General features: G+C 41.0%; 1 protein-coding gene across 1 annotated transcript in view; it reads left to right on the forward strand.

Annotated features, from left to right (window-relative positions):
* Positions 1-22,439, forward strand: part of ddr1 (discoidin domain receptor tyrosine kinase 1) — a 127,680-nt gene that overhangs the window by 17,061 nt on the left and 88,180 nt on the right. Inside the window, 1 exon segment of the mRNA XM_055163267.1 lies at positions 8,267-8,442. Within this exon segment, the coding sequence (XP_055019242.1) occupies positions 8,337-8,442 (106 nt within the window). The 5' untranslated portion in view covers positions 8,267-8,336.

The raw sequence follows: 22,439 nt of genomic DNA on the forward strand, positions 1-22,439 counted from the left end.
TTCCAAAGCAATAACTTCATTCTGCATCTCCAGAAAAGTTACACAGTGCATCTTTATGTGCATGTTCTGGTCTCCATGTGACCTCTGGAGAACACTGGTTTCTCAGCTCGGAGCTCGGAGCACAGCTGCTCTGCACCACTTGACTTTCCCCACAACAATATTCTTGGAGACTGCTGCCACTTTTGTTCCTGTTCAAAGAGACATTTGTCAAACTGTTAGCCTGTTAGCCGCTCAGATTACCTCGTCTGTCTTTGTTGTGTGGTCTTTCCCGCTCGTTGACAAAAATGAAATCATGCAGTTTAGGATCAGTTTTCACATAGTTTATTATGATGACAGACTGTTGGATTCTTGGGTTTTATTTTCTGGTTTTGAACACGAAGGACTAACAATCTCACTTTACATTCACTCACTGAATTCTCTAACCATGAGGCTTTTTGGTTTAGTAGTTTGGTATAGTTCTTCCTCTGTCTGCGAACGTTTAATCAGATATCGCCAGATTTTCCCGTTAACTTAAAGCACACACAGTTCTCCAGCTAGATACTCCTGAAGAAGGTTCTAGCACATTATCTAAAGATGAGGACCCCGATATGGTTAATAAATTCTACAATATAAGCTTAAGAACCAAAATAATATGTAATTGAGATAATTTTGGAAGTCAAATAAAGTTATTAAAGTTCTCCAAAAAAGTAAACCTACATGAAATGCTTTTTTATCTGTCGTTTACATGAGGGCCTTATTTCTGAATAAAAATGATTTAATTCTGAATAAAAATCAATTCTGCTTTAAAAAGACCATGTAAACACTTGACAATGATTATTCAGAATTAAACTTAATTCTGAAGTAAGTGGGTGCTTTATTCCGATTTTAAAGTCGAATTTATTTCTTCCTCGATCATGTAAACGTTTATTCTTCTTAAAAATAATCCCGGTCGTTCAGTGCATGCTCGTTGGGTCGCACTTCTGACGCGATCCGGATGATCCAACTCTACCAGTCCTCGCTTCGGACTTTCCTCCACGTCTCTTTGGATTTGTGAGCGGGATGCGGAAGTGGGCTGAGGTAGAGCAGCCGTTTACTCAGTTTGTCTTCTTCCTCCTTCTCCGACACTCTTCCCTTCTCCTCCTCAGCCGACAGACGTAAAGCGTGATGAGAGAATTCTCCAGCTGCTGCACAATTATCATTGGAACGACTGCGAAAAAAAGTTTGGATCATGTTTGTGTCCGTGGCGTAACGACAAACCGAGATGACAAAAAAGCCGGTAGCAGCTGAAGTGTGTGTTTTCTTCCGGTCGACGTAAATACGTTCGTGTCTCTGTCCAATCAGAAACCTTCCCGACCTCCATACATTGAGCGGAATTAAATAAAGACGATTTAACATGTTTTCCATGTAAATCTCAATTCAGAATTATTATTTCCATGTAAACTCATAGAATATTTCAATTCAAAACTGTTTAATTGTCACATTTATTTTCTTTATGGATCAGAAAGGTTTATCTGTGACATATAGACCGACTACAGAAACGTATTAGACCTGTGAATGAAAGTGAATTAAAGATCTGACCGTTGTTTAGGGACGTTGATGTTTTTTCTCACAGTAATTGTATCACTGATCATTTGAATTCCCCGTTCGGAGACTTCATTTCAATAAGAGAACTTTCCCCATCAGTTGTATTTGATTAAACCCCAGCTTGTGGCCTCCCTGGTGTCTCTCCTTGTGGACAGCTGCTGGGGCCGGCGTGCTCTGCATTTGTGAGCCTCCTACTCACACACAAGTACACACACGTACATATGCACCACTCATAGACACACGATGGGTTTCTGTGCTTCTTGGGGACATTATATTAACTTTTTTTTCCCGGGACATTGATCCTTACCATATACACTGTTTACCTAACCATTTTTTAACTTTGCATTATGTTGTTGATAGGGCTGGGTATCATTAAGAAGTTGCCGATACGATACATTCCTTGATACATAGGCCTCAATACGATAAGTTTTTTGGTACAGTGAACTTTCGATTCAATAAGATTCAATACCATATAGTGGGGGGAAAAAGCTAAATCATGAGTGTGATACTAAAAGTCTAATAAGTCCACTAAGGTTGTCCAAAGTTAATATGAAACATTTGCCTGATTCATATGACGGTTTCACTTCAAGGAAACTGTCTGACCTCGCAGCATTAGGATTCGTTGGCTCGACGGTAGGCGGGTACTTTTTTTATTTAACCAATCGCTGCTATTTGATCGTGATGTATGTAATGCGCCAAATCCCGTAGGAAGAAGGGCAATAACATCTTTCCCCTTGATAAAATTAATTTGTTCCGGCTTTAAATCCTTGATCTCGGGAATCGTTGCCAACACAGAATGTCTGTCTTTTCTACGTCCATCTTGACCGCTTTATTTACTGTTATGCTGTTCCACAAAAGGGACCCAGACAGGCACTTGAGTTTGACGTCATGGCTTCAAATCTCTTCACTGATTGGCCGGTGTGTGGTCTACAACTTTCGGGGTTCTTGCGAACCGTCTAGTGTATTCTGATTCCTGACCTAGTAGCTGGAGAGAAATGAAATTGAGTGGATTCACTAGGTGGCACCAGCGTGGCTAATTAAAAACACCCATTTTACTCAAAACAGTGAAAATGTCAACACAATTGTAGCTCTGACACAAAATAATTTTGTAAAATATACCTAAAATTGCTCTTAGCGCTATATTGATTCAGCAGACCTCAATATCGATACTGTATCATCAAATTAAATGATACGATATAATGATATTTCAATATTTTTGCACACCACTAGTTGTTGATGTAATATAGGATTTACGTCTTGATTTTTGTCCCCATGATGTGTGTGTGTATACAGTTTTTGGTCCACACACACACATGTGCATAGAGCGTTGGGCCATAAGTCACATTTGAGCACCACCCTCCTCTCACAGACGCACATATGTAGCGTGTCATTGTATCTGTTGTTGTGAGCTCCACCCAGTTGGCTCCTCGCGTCTTGGCTTTCTCGTCTTCTCCCTGGACAGCTCTCTCCTCTCCCTCCTGTCTCCTCTCTCTCTGGTGTCTGTGCAGCTGTATGTCAGCTGTCCTCTGTCCCGTCCGCTCAGGGTGAAGCCCAAACACACGGGGCCTGTGGGACACACGGGCCCCTCTGTCTCCAGCTGTCTCTGTTGTCTCAGAGCGACTCTCATCAGGCGTTGGCTCTGTCCACGCTGCTCCACCACTGGAAGCCTTTGTCTAAGTGTTTAAACTTAAATACGACACACGAGTTTGGAGACATTAGCCTGGCAAGCCCCGACTTTCTGTTTGAGGACAGGAGGGTGGGCACATAACTCCGTCATGTTTGGTGACGATCACAATCCACATGCATTTTTTCTTTCCTTTTTAGTTCACATGAGAATGGTTGCGGGTAAAGACACCAAAATATTTTATCAGAATTGCTTTTCGTTTAGACGGTGATGGTGTTTTTGGGGATTAAAAATGCAAAAATCTGAAACCACCCTCCACAGTGGAAAAGTTGAATACGCTTCGCTGTAGCGTTTCCCTCTGCATCGCCCAAGACGCAAAACTCTGGTCAGATCTGCTCACGTCGCGTACGCATTTACATCACATACATACAGTACACAGAAACTGGCATGCATATCGTATTCCACACACTTTTGCGTCACCGTATGCATGCAGATTTCCTCTCGAAACTGCTCGTCTAAACGTGGAATAAAAAGTGAAGACGCGATGCCACTTTTGCTTTTTCTGTTCAGACCGTCGTCATTTAAACGTAGCCTCACTCACAAGCCAAGACGCTCTGTTTCTGATTGGTCTCATCTGCCTCTCAGTCATGTCCATGTAATTTCTGGCAGAGAAAACATGATCTCAAACAAATTGTTGTGGGAAGTCAGAAGTATAGAAAAGTTTTGGTTTTGGACGCCCAGACTAGACCATCCGAAACTCTGAAACTGTGATCTTACTCTGTGACAATCTGCCAAAAATAATGTCATATTGTGATTCTTTTATTTCCCGTTGAATTCAGGTTTTGCGCTCAGAGATGCCATCTACCTTTCCCCATCCACCCCTCTGACTGGACAGCAGAGTAAAGTGTAAAATGTGAAGAAGAAGCTGCTTTTTTTACGTCTCAAAACCTGCATAGAGGAATTCCTTTAATACTTAAGTTGAGAGAAAGACTTTGAAAATAAAAATGATGCCATCCCTTGATCTGAATCTACCACCACGAGACTCCATGATGCTGAAAATCTTAGTGCGTGTCTCTGATTTGGAGATTAAATTGTGTTTCCATTAACTCACGCTGCTCTTTCTCCCTTTTTTGATTCCTTCTATGAGTTTGATGTAGGCCTAGATCCGTATATTTCAAAATGCACATCTATTTCCTATTTCCTCAACTCCTGATGTGAATGTCGTTGAGTAACAGAAGTAGCAGTAGTTGTTGCCCTAGTTCTTGAAATCTGCCTTTGTTTCCCTCCTTTCTTCTTCTTCCTCTAGCCGGTGCTGTTCATTACGCAGTCTGGCATCCACGGAGTTCAAACAAATGAGCACGAGGCTGGAACTCTGCAGCTCTGGAGTGGAGTCGGGGTTATTGATGAAGACGTATAAGACCCCCCTAAGACCAGAGCCGGGTGGCAGCAAGTTAAATGTACATGTGCAAATTAGCAACGTGCTTTGAATTTAAGGTCCTCTTTAAAACCAGTCTGAATTCTATGTTATTAATTACCGTGCATTTTTTTTCAGTCATTCCTACATTATTTTAGTGCAGATAACCTATTGCAACTGAGGCTACGTTCAGACTGCAGCCTGAAGTGACCCAAATCTGATTTTTTTTGCCCCTATGCGAACTGTATCTGATGTTTTAATGACACAGATGCGATTTTTTTTCAAATGCGATCCAGGCCACTTGGATATTTGCTTCTAAAACTGATACATATCCGATCTTTTGACATGCGACTTCAGTCTGAACGGCCAGGTCTCATTCATCCGGCTATTGTGCGGTAACAAGCACCTGTTGCGAGCCAATACAGCCCAACTCCGATGCGTTTGCTCACTGAAATAGGAAGATGTGACGATGTGTTTCCTCCTGCGAGAGTGGTACAAGTAGAAGCTCACAAATGTACACAAAAGTTCTTCTCGTCATAAGAAAATTGTGTATGAACTCCGTGTCAGTGAAGCAGAGAAGCACTTGGCAATCTCACCACTCTCCTCACTCCGACTCTGTGGCCAAAAACCTCCTCAATCTCCTCCTGAAAACAAACAAGCTGTACATATTATATTCTGGCTCCGGTACAACAGCAACTTTCAAATCTCCAGGTGCTCAATACTACACCATGTTTAGGCGACTTCTGTAAACACTGAGCGCGTTCGCTGTGTGTGACGTCGTCGTGTCCTTCAGTGTGCACGCGGGACGCTTTTGGGGTGTTTAAAGTTCACACTGGGGATCACATGCAAGTCGCATTTAATTCAAAATGTGAACGACCTTGCAAAAAAATCTGATTTCACAAAAAAATCCAAATTGAGCATTAAACCCTGCAGTGTGAACGTAGCCCTAGACTAGACGACTTATATTAGACCTGACCTATTTTTTGTCTTATCTTGTTTTGTTTATACTATTTACTTTTTGCTAGAGGGGTAACAGTCGCTCAAGTTGTTAGAATGGTAATTTTATAACCTGGAAGTTGGCGGTTCCATCCCAGTTCTGACTATTGCACACTGTTGTTGTATCCTTGAGCAAAACACTTCAGAGCCACCTTTTCTATGTAACACTGTGAATGTGCGTGTGTGTTAAGGATGTAACGATATCCAAATTTCTTGGTTTTGATATTTTTACGATATGCATCTCACGGTACGATAATCATTACAATATTTTGTGAAGGCTAACAAAACAAAACAAAACAAAACTGTGAATGTTACTTTTTCCTTTTAAAACATCACTGATTCTGCCACAATCCAAAGAACTAAGCTTAATAACAGTTATTTCTTCATGTATTCTGCACTGAAACGCAGCAAAGGATCATGGTCTATGTAGTTCCCTCTGTTTTTATGAACTATAGCTGCACCAGAACTATTACTCTAAACCAAAAGACTTCTAATTTGATATATTGTGACAGCCCACGATACGATATTTCAATTACTGTTGCATCCCTAGTGTGTGTGAGTGTGTGTGTGAGTGCTGGGTGGTAGTTAGAGAGACTATTGGCACAGATCGGTTGCCACATTTCACTCAAGCAGCCCCAGGGCGGCAGAGGGCACAGGTAGTTTCTTGCTGTTGTGGAGTGTTAATAATTAATGATAGTGATAATGAGTAGGGTAATGATAAGAAGCTGTGACCTTGAGTGCACTTTTCATAGCACACTCAAACTCAAATGCATTATTAATAGTGTTTGTATGAAAGTATTTATTGTTTTGACTTTTGTGTTGATTTCATACAAGCAATGTCCTGAGTTTGTTTGTGTGTAAATCAGGGTTGTCAAAAGTTTCGCAAATCAGAACTAGTATCAAAACTGGATACTCACAAAACTCACATTTACAGAACAGAACAGCTGAACAGCTTTAGAATGATCTTGAACTGTATCAGAACAAATATAAGAGCACATAGACTAGTGTACGCCCAAATCTGTGTAACATTAGTTTTTCAATATAAAACCAAAAATAAGAACATGAAAAAACAACAGTTTTTTTCATTATTTGTCTGCCAAAACCAAAATGAAAAAAACTTTTCGTGATGAAATGATTCGTTTTTCCAGTTTTTGATTTTGTGTTTAAATGAATAATGGAAAAAAAGGATAACGGCCATTTCCCGTTTTCATGACTTAAACTGCGATGCCGGATTTTTGCACTGCATACAGACTGAACCGGGACTAAAACAGGACTAAATCAGGACTAAATCAGGACTAAACCAGGACTAAACCAGGACTAAACCAGGACAAAACCATTTTTAGTTCTGGTCTGGTCCCAGTCTCAATCACTGTGTCAATCACGGTCTGGTCCTGGCCTCAGTCCTAGTGTCAGTCCCGGTCTCAGTCCTCGTCCTTTTCCCAGTCTCAGTCCTGGTCTCACTTCTGGTCTGGTCCCGGTTTAAGTCCCCGTCTCAGTCCCGGTCTGGTCCCATTCTCAGTCCCGGTCTGAGTCCGGGTCTGGTCTCGGTCTCAGTCCGGGTCTGGTCCCGGTCTGGTCCTGGTCTCAATCATGTTCTGGTCCTGGTCTGGTCCCGGACCCGGTTTAATCCTGATTCAGTCCTGGTTCAGTCCGTATGCGGCTCAAAAGTCCAGCATCGCAGTTTAAGATAAGATAAGATAAGATAAGATATGCCTTTATTAGTCCCACAGTGGGGAAATTCCAGTGTTGCAACGCACAATTTCAGAACAGCAGGAAAAGGTAACACAGATAATAAATAATAGCTTAAAATAATTTAAAAATAGACTTAAAAATAATTGCACATGGTTATGATTGACTGGTACATGTTCAGTGTTAGCAGTGTTTGTTGTACAATCTGACAGCAGCAGGAAGGAAAGACCTGTGAAACCTCTCCTTCACACAGCGAGGGTGAATCAGAGCAGACAGAGCGTCCTGCAGGGGGTGAGACTCATGGCCCAGCATAGAGACGACCTTAGTCAGGACCCTCCTGTCCCCCACCTCCTGCACTGAGTCCAGAGGACAGCCCAGGACAGAGCTGGACTTCTTGATGACCCTGTCCAGCTTCTTCCTCTCCCTCTCTGTGATGCTGCTGCTCCAGCAGACCACACCGTACAGGATGGCTGATGCCACCACAGAGTCATAAAAGGTCTTCAGGAGTGGCCCCCCCACTCCAAAAGACCTGAGTCTCCTCAGGAGATAGAGCCTGCTAAGTCCCAGAAACGGAAAACAGCCGTTATCCGTTTTTTCCATGATTCATTTAAACACAAAATTGAAAACTGAAAAAACAAATCGTCATCAGTTTTTTTCATTTTGGTTTTGGAGACAAAGAATGAAGAAAATAGTTTTTTTTTTGTTTTCTTATTTTTGTTTTTATAGTGAAAAACGAATGAACGAATGATACACGGATTCGCCCAGATACCCTGTGGACCTTCCTGGATTACACAGATATAAGACCGCAGAGCAACAAAGTACTATGATTTAATGTTGATAATTACATTCTGTTGTCTAAATAAAGAGTTTTTTATTATCATTGTGGTATCAGAATAAGTTTTAAGTATCGAGTCTATTCCTTAATATGGAAACTGAGTAACAACACTAGTCTAAATGAATATCTTCTCTCTGTGTTTCAGGTATGCCTGTGGTGAGTGCGTGCCCGGACAGGTAACCAGGAGCACCGCTGCTGCTGCTGCTGCTGCTGTCATGGCCTGCTCCGCTCTGCAGCTCCTCCTCCTCCTCTCGCCGCTGTCGGTTCTGACCACCACAGCCGCCCCAGAACATCCCGACCATGAGTGGCACTTTAAACCAGGTACCTGTCCTCCACCTGCTTGACAATGGACACTCAGTCACAAGAGCACTCGAGTGAAACCTGCTCCAACCTGTGTGCTCTGACGCGGTGTCCTTGGGCAAGACATTTCACCCGCTTTGCATATCGATGAGTGTGGGTTATCTGATTGTGTAGATTGGCAGCCTCTCCTTCGTCAGTCTTGAAGCTGTGAAGATGCTTTTACTTTTAGTACAGAGTGAATGAATCGTGCAGCAATTTGAGTCTTACAGTTAAAAAGTAATACATCAGATCAAAAGTTTAAAGCAATTATTGTCCATTTTACACTAGTGATGTGACAATAACAGAAATATCGTGATATCGTATTGTCAAAAGTCTCACAATAATATCATAAACCATCACAATATATCGAATTGAAATTTTCTTTGCTTAAATTCGTTGTTATGGTGCAGCATCAACAATAACAAAAAAGAGAGAACTACATATAGGGTAATTCCACCTCAGTTCACCCCCAAAAAATGCAATTTGAACCCTCATATTGTCCAGTTGCAAAGAAAATTGGTGTGTGGGTAAGTCATAGCCAAGAAAGCCAAAATCTTACATTTTAGTTTAATCGGACCAATCAAACTTAAAGAAACGCTCGCGGTGGACTTTTTCTAAATAAAAGCCAGTGAGAAACAGACGTTTTACGATAAAATAAATAAATAAATAATAAAAACTGCGTGCCCGGCCCTATGATAAATGATAAATAAGTCGATATAATAATAGTGTTGAGGTCTTGAGGTAGATTTGGTCAGGACAACCTTTGCTGCAGGATTTTGCCTTTTGTGCGTTTTTGGTTGACGGAGGAAACCAGAGTGAGAGGAGACGCACCCAGACACGAGGAGAAACATGCAAACTCTGCACAAAGACCCAGGACTAACTTAATTACAGACTTGAATTCGTTTGGTGATGGATACTGAATCATTACAGGACCATAACATTTGATTTGGAATGGTGCGTTGGTGAGATTTGGGCCGACATTTCATCCACATTCTCAGCTTTAGTGGAGTTCATTCTTTGCGCGCTCTCCGCAGCCCCTCCAGTGTCCCGTGTCCCTCTGGCCTCCGGTCGCGTGTAATCGGAGAGCGAGATTCTGGGCGGTCCCCCTCGGCTCGTCAGGACTGTTAATGCAACTCCAGCCGTCAAACTGTCCGTCAAAACGTCCTGGAGCGAGGGAGACGAGGAGAGAGACGGAGAGAGGAAAACAGAGAGAGACAGAGGGAAAGAGAGAGGGAGAATAAGAGACAAACTGAGAGAGAGAAACAGAGAGAGATAAAGAGATAAACAGAGATAGAGCGAGAGAAGGAAAGAGAGAGACAGAGGGAAAGAGACAAACAGAGAGAGAGAGAAAAAAACAGACAGAGAGAGAGAGAAGGAAAGAAAGAGACAAACTAAGAGAGATACAGAGAGAGAGAGAAAAAGAGAGACAGAGCAGAGAGAAAGAGACCGACAGAGAGAGAGAGACACAGAGACTGAGAGAGAGAAAGAGACAAACAGACAGAGAAAGGGAGAGAGAGGGTCAAACTAAGAGAGAGACAGAGAGAGAGAAAAACAGACAGAGATAGAAAGACAGAGGGGTAGACAGAGACTGGGAGAGAGATGGAGAGAAAGAGACAAACAGAGAGAGAAAGACACAGAGAGAAAAGAGAGAGGGAGAGAGAGAAACTAAGAGAGAGACAGAGAGAGAGAAAAATTGAGAGAGTGAGAGAGAAAAATGGAAAGAGGCCAAGAGACAAGAAAGGTGAGGGGGTGAGGGGTGAGACATGGGGAGAGGAAGAGAGAGAGAGAGAAAGAGACAAACAGAGGGAGATAGCGCTCGAGAGAGAGAAGAGTGGGAAGAAGAGAAAGAGAAAGAGGAACAAACAGAGAGAAAGAGAGAGCAAGACAAACAGACACAGGGAGATAGAGAAAAAGTGAGTGAGAGAGAGACAGAGAGACAGCGGGAAGGAGACAAAGAGAGAAAAACAGAGAGGTAGATAAAGACTGAGAGAGAGAAAGAGAGAGAGACAGACGGATAGAGAACAAGAAAAAGAAACAGAAAGAGACCAAGAGAGAGGGGTGAGACACAGAGAGAGGAAGAGAGAGAGAGAGTGACATACAGAGACAGGGAGATGGTGAGAGAGACTACAGTGGGAAGGAGAGAAATAGAGAGAGAGAGAGAAAGTGAGAGACAAACAGAGAGAGAGAGAGAGAGAGAAGAGCAAGACAAATAGAGATAGGGAGATAGAGAGAAACTCAGAGAAAGAGAGAGAGAAACAAACAAAGAGAGAGGCAGAGAAAGACCAAGAGAGAGAAATAGAAAGAGACCAAGAGACTAAGAGAGGTGAGGGGGTGAGGGTTGAGACATGGGGAGAGGAAGAGAGAGAGAGAGAGAGAGAGAGACAAACAGAGGGAGATAGCGCTCGAGAGAGAGAAGAGTGGGAAGAAGAGAAAGAGAAAGAGGAACAAACAGAGAGAAAGAGAGAGCAAGACAAACAAACACAGGGAGATAGAGAGAAAGTGAGTGAGAGAGAGACAGAGAGACAGCGGGAAGGAGACAAAGAGAGAAAAACAGAGAGGTAGATAAAGACTGAGAGAGGGAGAGAGACAAACAGAGAGAGGGAGAGAGGGAGACGGATAGAGACCAAGAAAAAGAAATAGAAAGAGACCAAGAGGAAGAGAGAGAGAGACAGGGACATAGTGAGAGAGACAACAGTGGGAAGGTGAGACAGAGAGAGCAAGATAAACAGAGACAGGGAGATAGAGAGAAACTCAGAGAGACAGTAGGAAGGAGAGAAAGAGAAGAGAGAAACAAACAAAGAGAGACGCAGAGAGGGAGAGAAATAGAAAGAGACCAAGGGAGAGAGAGGAGGGGGATGAGAGACGGGGAGAAGGAGTGTAGTGGACCAAACAGAAAGGCAAAGACAAGGTATAAAAATAAGTTTAAATTTAATATAGTCAAAAAAGATATAATTTAACAAAGGCTCAAATTAGGCAAATTATTAACAAAAAAGCTGGGCCCAACTGGGGTAACTCAAAATCAAACTGAACAGAACAAAACTAACCCAACCCAGACAAAGGAACAGGTGTGTTTAAATACCTGAGGACCAACTAAAGCTAAACACAAGAGGGAGGAATTACACTAATTAACTAAACCAATAACTTAATCAAAGTAACAAAAAAGCAAATAATTATAATACAGAAAATAAGTGATAATAATGTGACCTTAACACAAACTAAACAAATTAACTTAGTAAAACAAAGTAAATAGTGCTGCTCCCCCCCCCCTTTGTTGAGTCCTGATGGTCTCTCCCAGGGTCCTCCGTCCGGTGCTCAAAAATACAAAAAAGAACAAGTGTAAGTAAATTTGACTTATATTAACTAAAATGTGTGCACTCAAATTAGAACATAAGTCCAAATAAAGGAATTAAATTATGTGTAGTGTAATTAACTTAATGTAAATAATGCTGAAAATTAAATAATACTGACACTATGGAGTGGGGGCAGAGGTATCCACCACAAGGAGGGAAAAAAGAGAGAGAGAGAGACTTCAACACACAGTCTGGGAGTAACCAGAGAGGAGAACGGACACAAGGAACAACTGCAAGCTTCCAGTCCATGTTTTGGTTAATCATATTAGATAGAATTACTAAAAACAACACTGTACATTTCTGGAGGTAACGCGGCACCTGCACGATTCTGTCAAAACTGAAAGTCTAAACCGCACTGTCTCCATGTTGACAGAGAACTTTAAAGCCATACTGCGGAACATATTACAACCAATTCTTAAAGGTTGTATAGAGGATTTTTTAAAGGGAAAAGAAATACAGCAACAGTCCTTTTTCAAATGTTGTGCATGCGTGACACCACCTTCCTCTTCCACAGCTCCCTCAGTAGAAACATCTCCTCCCGCCTCCTTACTCTAGAAATCATGCTTGTTTACAGCCAGCATGTGTTCAGAATTACTGCTGAAGTGACCTGTCTAGAAATAATTTAACGACCGGCACGTCAGTTTTTAGACTCTTTGCTTCATTCGCGCAATCGCTGGAAGAGATCTCCAAGAATCACGTGTTTGGCTTTGCTCCTTTTCTTCTTCTCTTCTTCTTTCAGCGACATCAAAAACGGACTTTCGTTTGTGGCGAACTGGTCGTGGATTTTTGTCCATCATCTCAACAAACTTTGTGCGAACTGCGAGGAAACTACAATTTAAAAAAGCCTCTAAGAACCGCTGCATAAACCAAATAATCCCTGCGCATCAGTTACACTAGAAAGGCAGGGAGTTTGACAACCTAACAGCCAATAGAAAATGAGGTAGCCTTGTTATCTATTGGCTGATGTTTCTCTGCCCTCACTATGTCCACAGATGACAGATTTTCATTCTATTTTATTTAATCAGCATAATTACAAGGCTGCTGCATTTCTGTAAGGGTATTTTAAACTTTCATTGACAATTTGAAACAAAAAAAAAATCCTCCATACAACCTTTAAATAACGTAGAGTTTATTGTTACTGAGGTTAGACTTCTGAACTTTATTTTAACACAATCTGACCAAAAAGACTACAACAGGTGAGAAGATTTTGGGCTGTTAGACAAGTTTTTCACACTTAAAATTACAGTTTTTCAGTCAAAATGTGTTGTTTAAATCCATCTTTTTGGCAATGTGTGTGTGTCTGCATTGTGTCTCCACGGTAACGGCTAAAGATTCCATCCTACAGGTTCATGTAGAACACCCCCAGCGTCTCTGTATCTTTAGATCTGGGTGATATTGCCTCCTAATGATTTTCTTTTTCTTTTTTGAAACACTGTCAAATGGTTTTCAGTATTGATTTCATGAACATAGACATGGCATACTTCAATAATAATTCTATAGGTGTTTTTCGGTCTGAAGTCTGAACTCTGCTCTGAACCGCAAGCTTTTACTGAGAGGAAAGACTGTAAGCTGTCTCTGATTAAAAAAAAAACACACACACTGACAATTAGAAATGCCGGAATCTCAGTCTTTATTTAATTTTCTTATAGCAAAACGTTCAACTGTGGAAGAACTTCACGCAACCTTGAAGTGTCCGTCTGCTTTAACAATCGGTTCTGCTTTGAAAGGTGGACTGACCAGTGATTAAACAGACTTCACTCCACAGTCGAACTCTGGCAGGTTTACCTTGAGTGGTGTTTGAAAAATGAAAGGAAACCAAAGACTGTGAGCGAGAGGGGAGAAGGAAAGAGAGAGGACGGAGAGAGAGAAGAGGAGAGGAGAGTAGATAAATTGCTGGAGGCAGATGGGGCACTGACTAGAGGAGGATGAAATACACTCTACAAGGTGAAATTGATTTTTTATAATTTTGGAGATGAAAATTACATTCTCACTAACGGCGGAACTAAAAAGATGTTAAATTATGAGCTTATAAAATTGCTTATCAGTTTTTGTCATCTAAGGGATGGATGATATTGACAAAAAAATATTACGTTTAATAGCATTTCTTGAGAGGTGGTTAGTACTTAGCCAGGCTGGCGTCTCCTAGTGCCTCCGATCAATTTCATTTCTCTCCAGCGACGAGGTCAGGAATTGGAATACACTAGACTAGACTTGCAAGATCCATGGAAGTGCGAGTTCGGGCACCAACCAATCAGCGAAGAGCCAAATATTCTGTGTTGGCAACGATTCCCAAGATCGAGGATTTAAAGCCGAATCAAAGAGAATGTTTGGTGAATTTTAGGGATGGGCATGATTAATCGATTAATCGATAATTGATCATTAAGAATTTCATCGATTACGTTCATTTTAATCGACAATCCGAATGTAGGTTGCTGTGCGTAGCGTGACCAAACAGGGGTCCGTACATGTGTCTCTCTGCACTCAGGAGGAGCGAGACACAAACAGTCGGTCAATATGCAACGTACCGAAGCACAAATGTGTATTTAACGATGACTTGTAAAAGAAATTCCACGCTTTCCGTTGCATTCGGTGTGTGAGGCCATGTGCACAGTGTATAAAGCAGCACATATATTTCGGTGTCCAGTGGGAAAAAGTTTTACCAGGTGAGAGTCGCGCAATGTCGATGACGAGTCCCCACCTCCCTCCCCCGTACGGTGTCCTGGTTTTGACAAACGCAAATATGGTCACACTAACCTGTATTTTACTGAGTCATGTCTTTTAATCCAACAGAAGTTGAACCGCATCAGCGACACAAGAGCTGTAGTTTTATCTTCGCTTAGTTTATGCAAATTAGCGATGCGGTTTTAAGTTTTGTTTCTGTGAGAGTTGCGCAAAACTGAATTAAACACATTATAATGTCAAACGGATTGATGTGGCTCTAGAGTCGTTACGGTTTATATGTCGTAAAGTTGAATTTATTTATGCAGATTAGTGCAGATAGTAATAATAATGATGATCATTTTAATATAAAAACGTTAATGATTAATCGATAATCGATCGTTAATTCTTCCGACGATCGATTAAGAAAATTTCATCGAATGCCCATCCCTAGTGAATTTCATCAAGGGCAAAAATGTTATTGCCCTTCTTCCTACGGGATTTGGGAAAAGTTTAATAAACCAGTTAGCATCGTTAGTGGTGTATTACATACGTCACGACCAAATAACAATTAGTTAAATAAAAAAGTACCCGCGTACCGTCAAGCAAACGAATTCTAATGCTGCGAGGTCAGACGGTTTCTACAAAGTGAAACCGGCTGATGAATCAGGCCAGTTAGTACTTGCATTACATCAGATACATTAAGTATGTTTACTATAGGTGAGTTTCAGCTGACGTCATTGTTATTAAAAACCCGCGTTGCATGCTGGGAAATATTTTGGTCGGAGGCAAGAAACACGATAGCGTCAAACACAGTGCGTAACCTCGTGTATTTATCCTCGATAATGGTAAATTCCTGCTGCATTATCAGATGCACAAATAGAAGCACGGAAGAAGGAAAATGTCTTTTTCTTATTCTGAGTGAAAAGAACCGCTAACGGCAAATTAAACGGCTTTCAAACATTCGTAGAGCAAAGATCCGAGCAAACCGTGGACTCCAACAAGTTCAACAACACATCGAGACTTTTGGAGGTTTTCATCTTTTCTGCTGTGAATGGCCCAGGAGTTTCCACCAAGTCATTGTGGATATCGCCGAAGTGAATATTTGTCCAGGTAGTTGGCGATTCTGACCAGAAATTTGGTTTGGTCCAGGCTTTGTAGGGTGAAAAGGGTGATTTGGCTCCATCGATGCTTATGACCAATTTCTGGTCCTCTGCCGTTAGAGTGGATAAATAACCGGGATCAATACCCTTTACGTACTTTCTCGCTCCGTCCGTCATGTTGAATTAGTGTTTATTGCCGTCGACCAAAATAATTCCCAGCATGCAACGCGCGCTTTTGTCAACAATGAAACTTGCCTATAGTAACCTTTAAATAACCTGTATTACTTATTTTTCAGTTTTATTTTGTCTTACAAATTGTATTGTACAAATACATTTATACAATTATGCCTTATTTGACACCAGTCCATTGCTATTGTTTTTGCTACTCATTTAGACGCACAATAACTGAAATATTGTGATATCGTATCGTCAAAAGTCGCACAATAATACCGTGGGCTGTCACAATATATCGAATTACAAGTTATGTAGTTAATATGATTAGCTGAGATTCAGGAGCAGGACCACGCCTCAGCCGCCCTCTCCTCTCACCAGCGAACCACAACTCACCTCCACCACGCCTCTAATTTCCCAGAAGCCTTTCCCATCATCCCAGTTTGTCTCGGCGAACTCGACCCCACCCTCCCATCCCCTATTTTGTCTTTCAGTCATAAGACCCCTACAGGGAGGGTCCCATTCCAGCTGGGCCAATTGAAGATTGAGATGAAGCCCCCACCTAGAGTCTCAACCCAGCCATCTCTGCCTCGCTTCGTACATTATCAATAAACTTCTTCGCACTATGTCGTTGTTGGTGTGGTCCCAGCTAGTGAACCTTTGCTTAAATGCATTGTTTTATAGTAACACTAGCTAATAAACATCAGGAACTACATATCCCATGATTCATTTCAGCACAGACAACATGAAGTAATATGTTTTGTAATCGAATTCTTGAGATTATGACGGTAATAATTCACACCAGAATCTTGTCAGGGTATTTTAAAAGCAAAAAAGCATCCATCTACAATTATAATAACCTCTCCAAAATTTCACAATAAATATCTCAGCGTGAGATGCATATCGAGAGATTTGGATATCGTTAATTATTCCGATTTACATTTTCACTCGTTGTTATTATATTATATTGTGAAGAATGAGTTACAGTGTCCAAATAATTCCCCTTGTGTACCAATGAAGTTTGTCAAAGTCTAAATGTGCACTTTTCAGAGGACTTTTCACCATATGTTAGTCCTGCTTGAGTCATATTTTACAGTGTAACAGATTTAGTTTATTTTGCTGGGACCACGTACAGGAGCATTAATCAAGGAAATATTCAAGAGATGCTTTGTACCAGACTATAGCTCTCGAAGCTGATTTCCATCTGCGGCCCCTGAGACGTAAAAAACACAGAATACACAAACAGCATAAAACAACGCAACCTATATACAAATAATGATACATGTGACAATGACATTAATGGATCTGTCCTCTTCCCACCCTTCTCCCTCTGCGCCCTTAATCAGATATTGTTTACACTGTATATAGCAGTGAATTAAAGATGGAACAGAGCATTTTGAGCTTTGGAGAAGTAGACAGACTAGTAAACGGAGGTAACAACATTCTAACAAGAGACAATTTTGAGACAACAAGAGGCAATTTTGCATAATATAGGACCTTTAAATAAGCTGGCATTACCGAGAGCTGTTAACATAATAAAGAAAATATGTTTTATAATGCCTTTAAGTGAGTGTGAAGTCACCCATAGGCGTTTGTCTCCAGTCAAATGAAGCTCACTGAGGCTGGGGCCAGTAAACGGGGCTAACTGGTTTATTAAGCTTTCCCCAAATCCCGTAGGAAGAAGGGCAATAACGTCTTTCCCCTTGATAAAATTCACCAAACATTCTCTTTGTTTCGGCTTTAAATCCTCGATCTCAGGGAATCTTTGCTGACAGGGAATGTCTGGCTTCGTCTACATCCATCTCGACGCTTTGTTTACTGTTGTGGGACCCAGACAGGCGCTTGAGTTTGACATCATGCCTTCACACCGCTGATTGGCCGGTGCTGTCTTCAACTTCCAGGGTTCTTGCAAACCGTCTAGCATATTCCGATTCCTGACCTAGTTGCTGGAGAGAAATGAAATTGAGAGGAGGCACTAGATGGGGCCATCCTGTGGGACAAATACAGGTTCTCTTATCTTATGCATGCAGCTATTTGAGTATTGCATTACAAAATATTCCCTTATTATATAAAGAATGAATATACCGTATTTTCCAGGCTATATGACGCGCTCTTAAGCCTCTAACCACATCAAAAAATGACCGCGCACCCCACAATCCAGAGCGCCCCATACACGAACCCACTCAGATGTCCCAGCACGACTTCAGTAAACTAAAAAGCCGCAGCTCACGCAAACACACATGGAGCAGACAGCGACCGCACAGCGAAAAACACCCGCAGCCACACTCATCACTCCACGCCGACGAGGAACGGAACGAAAAAGTGAGTCCAATGTGCCTTTCTGAGCCACAACTGAACAACTGAGTCACTGCGAACACGCCGACAATCCGTTGGTCCCAGACAGCACCCTCCCTACACGCCACAACTGAACAAAGCCCAGAGTCACCGTGAACGCCACAAACAAAGTCCCACTGACCCATCCAACTGTTGTGTTTCATTTAAAGTCCGGCGCGGTTTATTTGTGAAAAAAGTTTGAAAATAGTCCATTTAATGACAGTGCGTCTTATAATCCAGAGGACCTAATAGTCCGGAAAATACGGTATGTTAAAAGCACTGTATGCCTTTGTGTTGACTAGTCTATTGCAATTCTTGACCTAGTCACTGGAGAGAAATGAAATTGAGTGGAGGCACTAGGTGGCGCCAGCCTGGCTATACATTTATGGACAAAATAATGAATTAAAAACACCAGCTTCACTTAGAGCAGGTTAATACAAACAGTTCAAGATGAAAATGACAAGGCTCACAGCAGCAGCTGCAGAGAGGGGGCGACCGTTTTTTAAAGTCAATTGGAGCCAGAGTCGACGGAGCCAGAAGTCCCCCCATGATCACTTCCTTTCTGAATATGGATTAGCTATGTCCATTTATATGTACAGTCTATGTTGCCAGTTATAAGTATTTCCTACATTTGTTGACATCTTGGGCCAATCCCATTTCTAATTTCTACCCCTTCCCCTACCCCTTGCCCCTTGAAACTGAGCAACAAGGGGCAGGTGTTGAAAGTAAACCCCTACAAATTGGGACAACCCTTCAACAACCATATACATCATCAGTAGTCTCCGCCAGCTTTTACGTAAGCAGACGAGCATTTGCCAGAAATCCAATATGCCGTCTACAATTTGTAAACTTTCTTTCTCTGTCGTCGTGGTAGCAGTCATCTTGCCGGTGATTCGCAAAGCATTCTGGGAAACTGCTCATACCCCTCTGTTCGGAGCGTGCCTCTGAAAAATCTTCGTTTGGAGGGGTGTATAGTCCTACCACTTTCCCCTACTTCTCTGCCTTAACGGTAACTGGGACAAGTGGTTTAGCCGAGGGGTGTAATGGGATTCAACCTTAACTCTTTCTCCCCTTGGACGCCTACTAGGAACAACCCATACATATATTTCTAGTTCTGCCCATAGAGCGTAACTGCATAAAAGAAAACAAGACTTCCAGTTATTATAAATGACTTTCACACTCATGAACTTAATTGAAACACAGACATATTCGGTATCTCTGTAAACCTTAGACTCTGAACTCTTCATTTCTGGATGTTTAAATGTGATTCAACTCATTTACAGGGTTAGGGTTTATAACAGCCAGTGTTGGGAAGGTTACTTTTAAAATGTATTCCCCTACAGATTACAGATTACATACCCCAAAATGTAGTTTGTAACGTAATCCATTAAATTACTTAAAGTGAGTAACGTAATCTGAATACTTTGGATTACTTGGTTTGCTGTAGAGAAGCAAAGACGAGGATATCGTAACATAAGATGTTTTGTCTGATAAAAGACAATAAAAAGCCCAGACTTTACTTAATCAAATTAAAAATATTATTGATAGAAGAGGAGGAGACACAGTCCACGCAGCATGGTTTAGTCCGGTTAAATCCTGTTTGAGACCTGGTTTAGTCCTGGTTTAGACCTGGTTTAGACCTGGTTAGACCTGGTTTTGACATGGCTTGGACCTGGTTTGGACCTGGGTTTAGACCTGGTTTTAGACCTGGTTTGGACCTGGTTTGGACCTGGGTTTAGACCTGGTTTAGTGTCCGGCAATGAGTGGAATTACCGGAAAAAAACAAAAAAACAAAAAGGGATATAGCCCAAAATGTGAAAACAGGAAAATACCTCTGTGTAATCCATTTATTTCAACCAAGTAACTGTAATCTAATTACCACTCACTGAAACAGTAACTGTAACCGAATACAGTTACTCATAATTTGTACTCTGATTACGTAACTCTGGTACATGTAATCTGTTACTCCCCAACACTGATAACATCTCACTGAAAATGAGAGTTTACCTGGTCAGGTGCAAAATCGAAAACAAAAAAACTACATTCAGCATCTGATATCTGCATGTTCTGAGTATAATATTCATGCAAAAATGTAAAAAAATATATTTGTCAAAGTATTTAAACAGATTTCATATCACCAGATACAGTAAAGCCAAGTGTACACCTCTTTTTACCTGTTGTTCACCTGTGTGGATCTAATTCGTGTTTTCCATTTAACTTATTCAACTCATTTAACTTATTCACCTCGTCTCAGCCTAATGGTCGTCAAATCACGTCTTTAGTGATACATCGGAGGTGTCCAAACGTGTCATTACAAGGGGGGTCGTCAAATGTCGTCTTCGTGAGGGAAAGAGTTAATGTTGGTGCTTCTGTGTTTTTGTATTTTCTTAATTCTGCAATAACTTCTTGAAGTCTTTGCCTAACTTTAAATACATTTATAGTTTGTTTCATTCTGTTCTAGTTTTGAAAGGAAAAGCTGATTGGCCTAGAGCTGTTTTTCTTTTGGGTGCTACACTGGCCATTACTTGTTGACCTTGTTGTTCAGATGTTGCTTGAGTAAAAGTTTCGGCTGCTTTTTCCAGTTCCCACACTGAGTAAGTCTATAAGTAATAAAAAGCTAGAAGTAACAGTCTTTTTATACTTCCTATAATCCTGTTTTTGCAAAGCCACAAGTCAGATATTACTGTCTGAAGGACCCCAGGAAGAGTAGCCGGCTGTTAAGCTCATTTAACGGACATCCTAATAATAAACTAAACTATTGTTGTAATGTGGGCAATATATGTAGGCTATTTTTTTCTCCGCGCAGGACAAATTACCTAATTAATAGCAGCCTTTGTCATTTGCATATTTGGATCCGATGCCGTTAATCTCGGAGCCCCGGATGGTGGTGGTAATAAAAGTTGCACCTGTCCCGGGCGTGGATGAGCTGTGTGCATGTTTGAGTCCTCTGCTCCAGCTCCAGGCACCAGGCTCCAGGCTTTGGGGTCCAGGGTTTATCCGGACCCAGGGATGGTGCATTCCTCTGGGCATGAGTCACCCACACCCCTGCCCCCTCATTCTGTCACCCTCCAACACGTCACCCATCGCTCCGACATCACTGCAAAACAAATCTGCATGAATTACAATGACTTCAGTACTTAGAAGTGGCTTGATTTGAGTATATCTTATTTATTTTTTGTTGCTTTTTTTTTTAGTTCCATTACTGTTCAAACCATACCGTACACAAATACACAAATATGTAATTCAACTAGAGTTAGAAGGTTTGGAAAATGAATCACGATCGAGAGTCAGTCTTCTCTAATTGTTAGTTTGGGTCTTTTGAATAAAATCATGTTGTTTGAAGCAGAGTTCAGATTTGGGGGTGAAGAAAACTGATTATTTTTTGTGTTAAATCAAGTCGAAATCAATGTGAGAAAACAAAATTTTGATTAACTTTTTTGTTATTACCCATCCAACTGTAAATTATTCTTGAAGAGGAACATCACTGCATGAATAAAAGTAAAAAAAAAAAATCATCACTGGTCAGTAAATCAATCAATATTAAAACTAGTATCAATACTGAAAAAATACAAATATACAAAACAGGATATTTTCAGGATACTTTTAGAAATGGATTTTTAATATCAGCCCCGAACCACATCATACTTTCTAAAAAATATTTGTTGGTTTTAGTTAGAGCTGTGCAAAAATATCGAAATATCAATATATATCGTATCGTTTAATGTGATGATACAGTATCGATATCGTGGGCTGCTATATCGATATATCGCCAAGAGTATTTTTGGTCTATTTTACTAAATTATTTTGTTACAGTGCTACAGTTTTGTTGTTTGTTTAGTGGAAGGAAACACATTTGACATTTGAAATTGAATTTAAATTTGAATTTATTAAAAGAAAGCTAAATTTTCACTGTTTTCATAGTTAAAATGTTTGCGTTTCATATAAGTTTTGCACAAGAAGTGGTTTAACAAAGACTTTTTAGTATCACAGCCATGATTTAGCCTTTATTTTGTATTGAACTGTATGGAATCGAATTGAAATATATCGTATCGAACAGAAAGCGCACTGTATTGAGATATGTATCGTATCGTGGCCTGTATATCGAGATAAGTATCGTATCGGCAACTTCTTAATGATACCCAGCTCTAGTTTTAGTACTGAAAATGGTATCGGTATTGAGCCGTTACCTTTGTTTTGAAATTGAGTTTGAAATTTTAGTATCGTGACGACATGTTTACTAACGCTTTTCTTTTCTCAAATTTTCTCCAAACAGTTAATCACTTCGAACTGAAATAAAGTAGCTGTTGGTTTTTGCAGTGCAGTGGGCTCCTGACTGACTGACTGAGCAGATAAGCAGGTTGGA

This window comes from Boleophthalmus pectinirostris, unplaced genomic scaffold, assembly GCF_026225935.1.
Source record: "Boleophthalmus pectinirostris isolate CB_2022bp ecotype Guang Dong unplaced genomic scaffold, ASM2622593v1 HiC_scaffold_6, whole genome shotgun sequence".
NCBI classification, from domain to species: domain Eukaryota; kingdom Metazoa; phylum Chordata; class Actinopteri; order Gobiiformes; family Gobiidae; genus Boleophthalmus; species Boleophthalmus pectinirostris.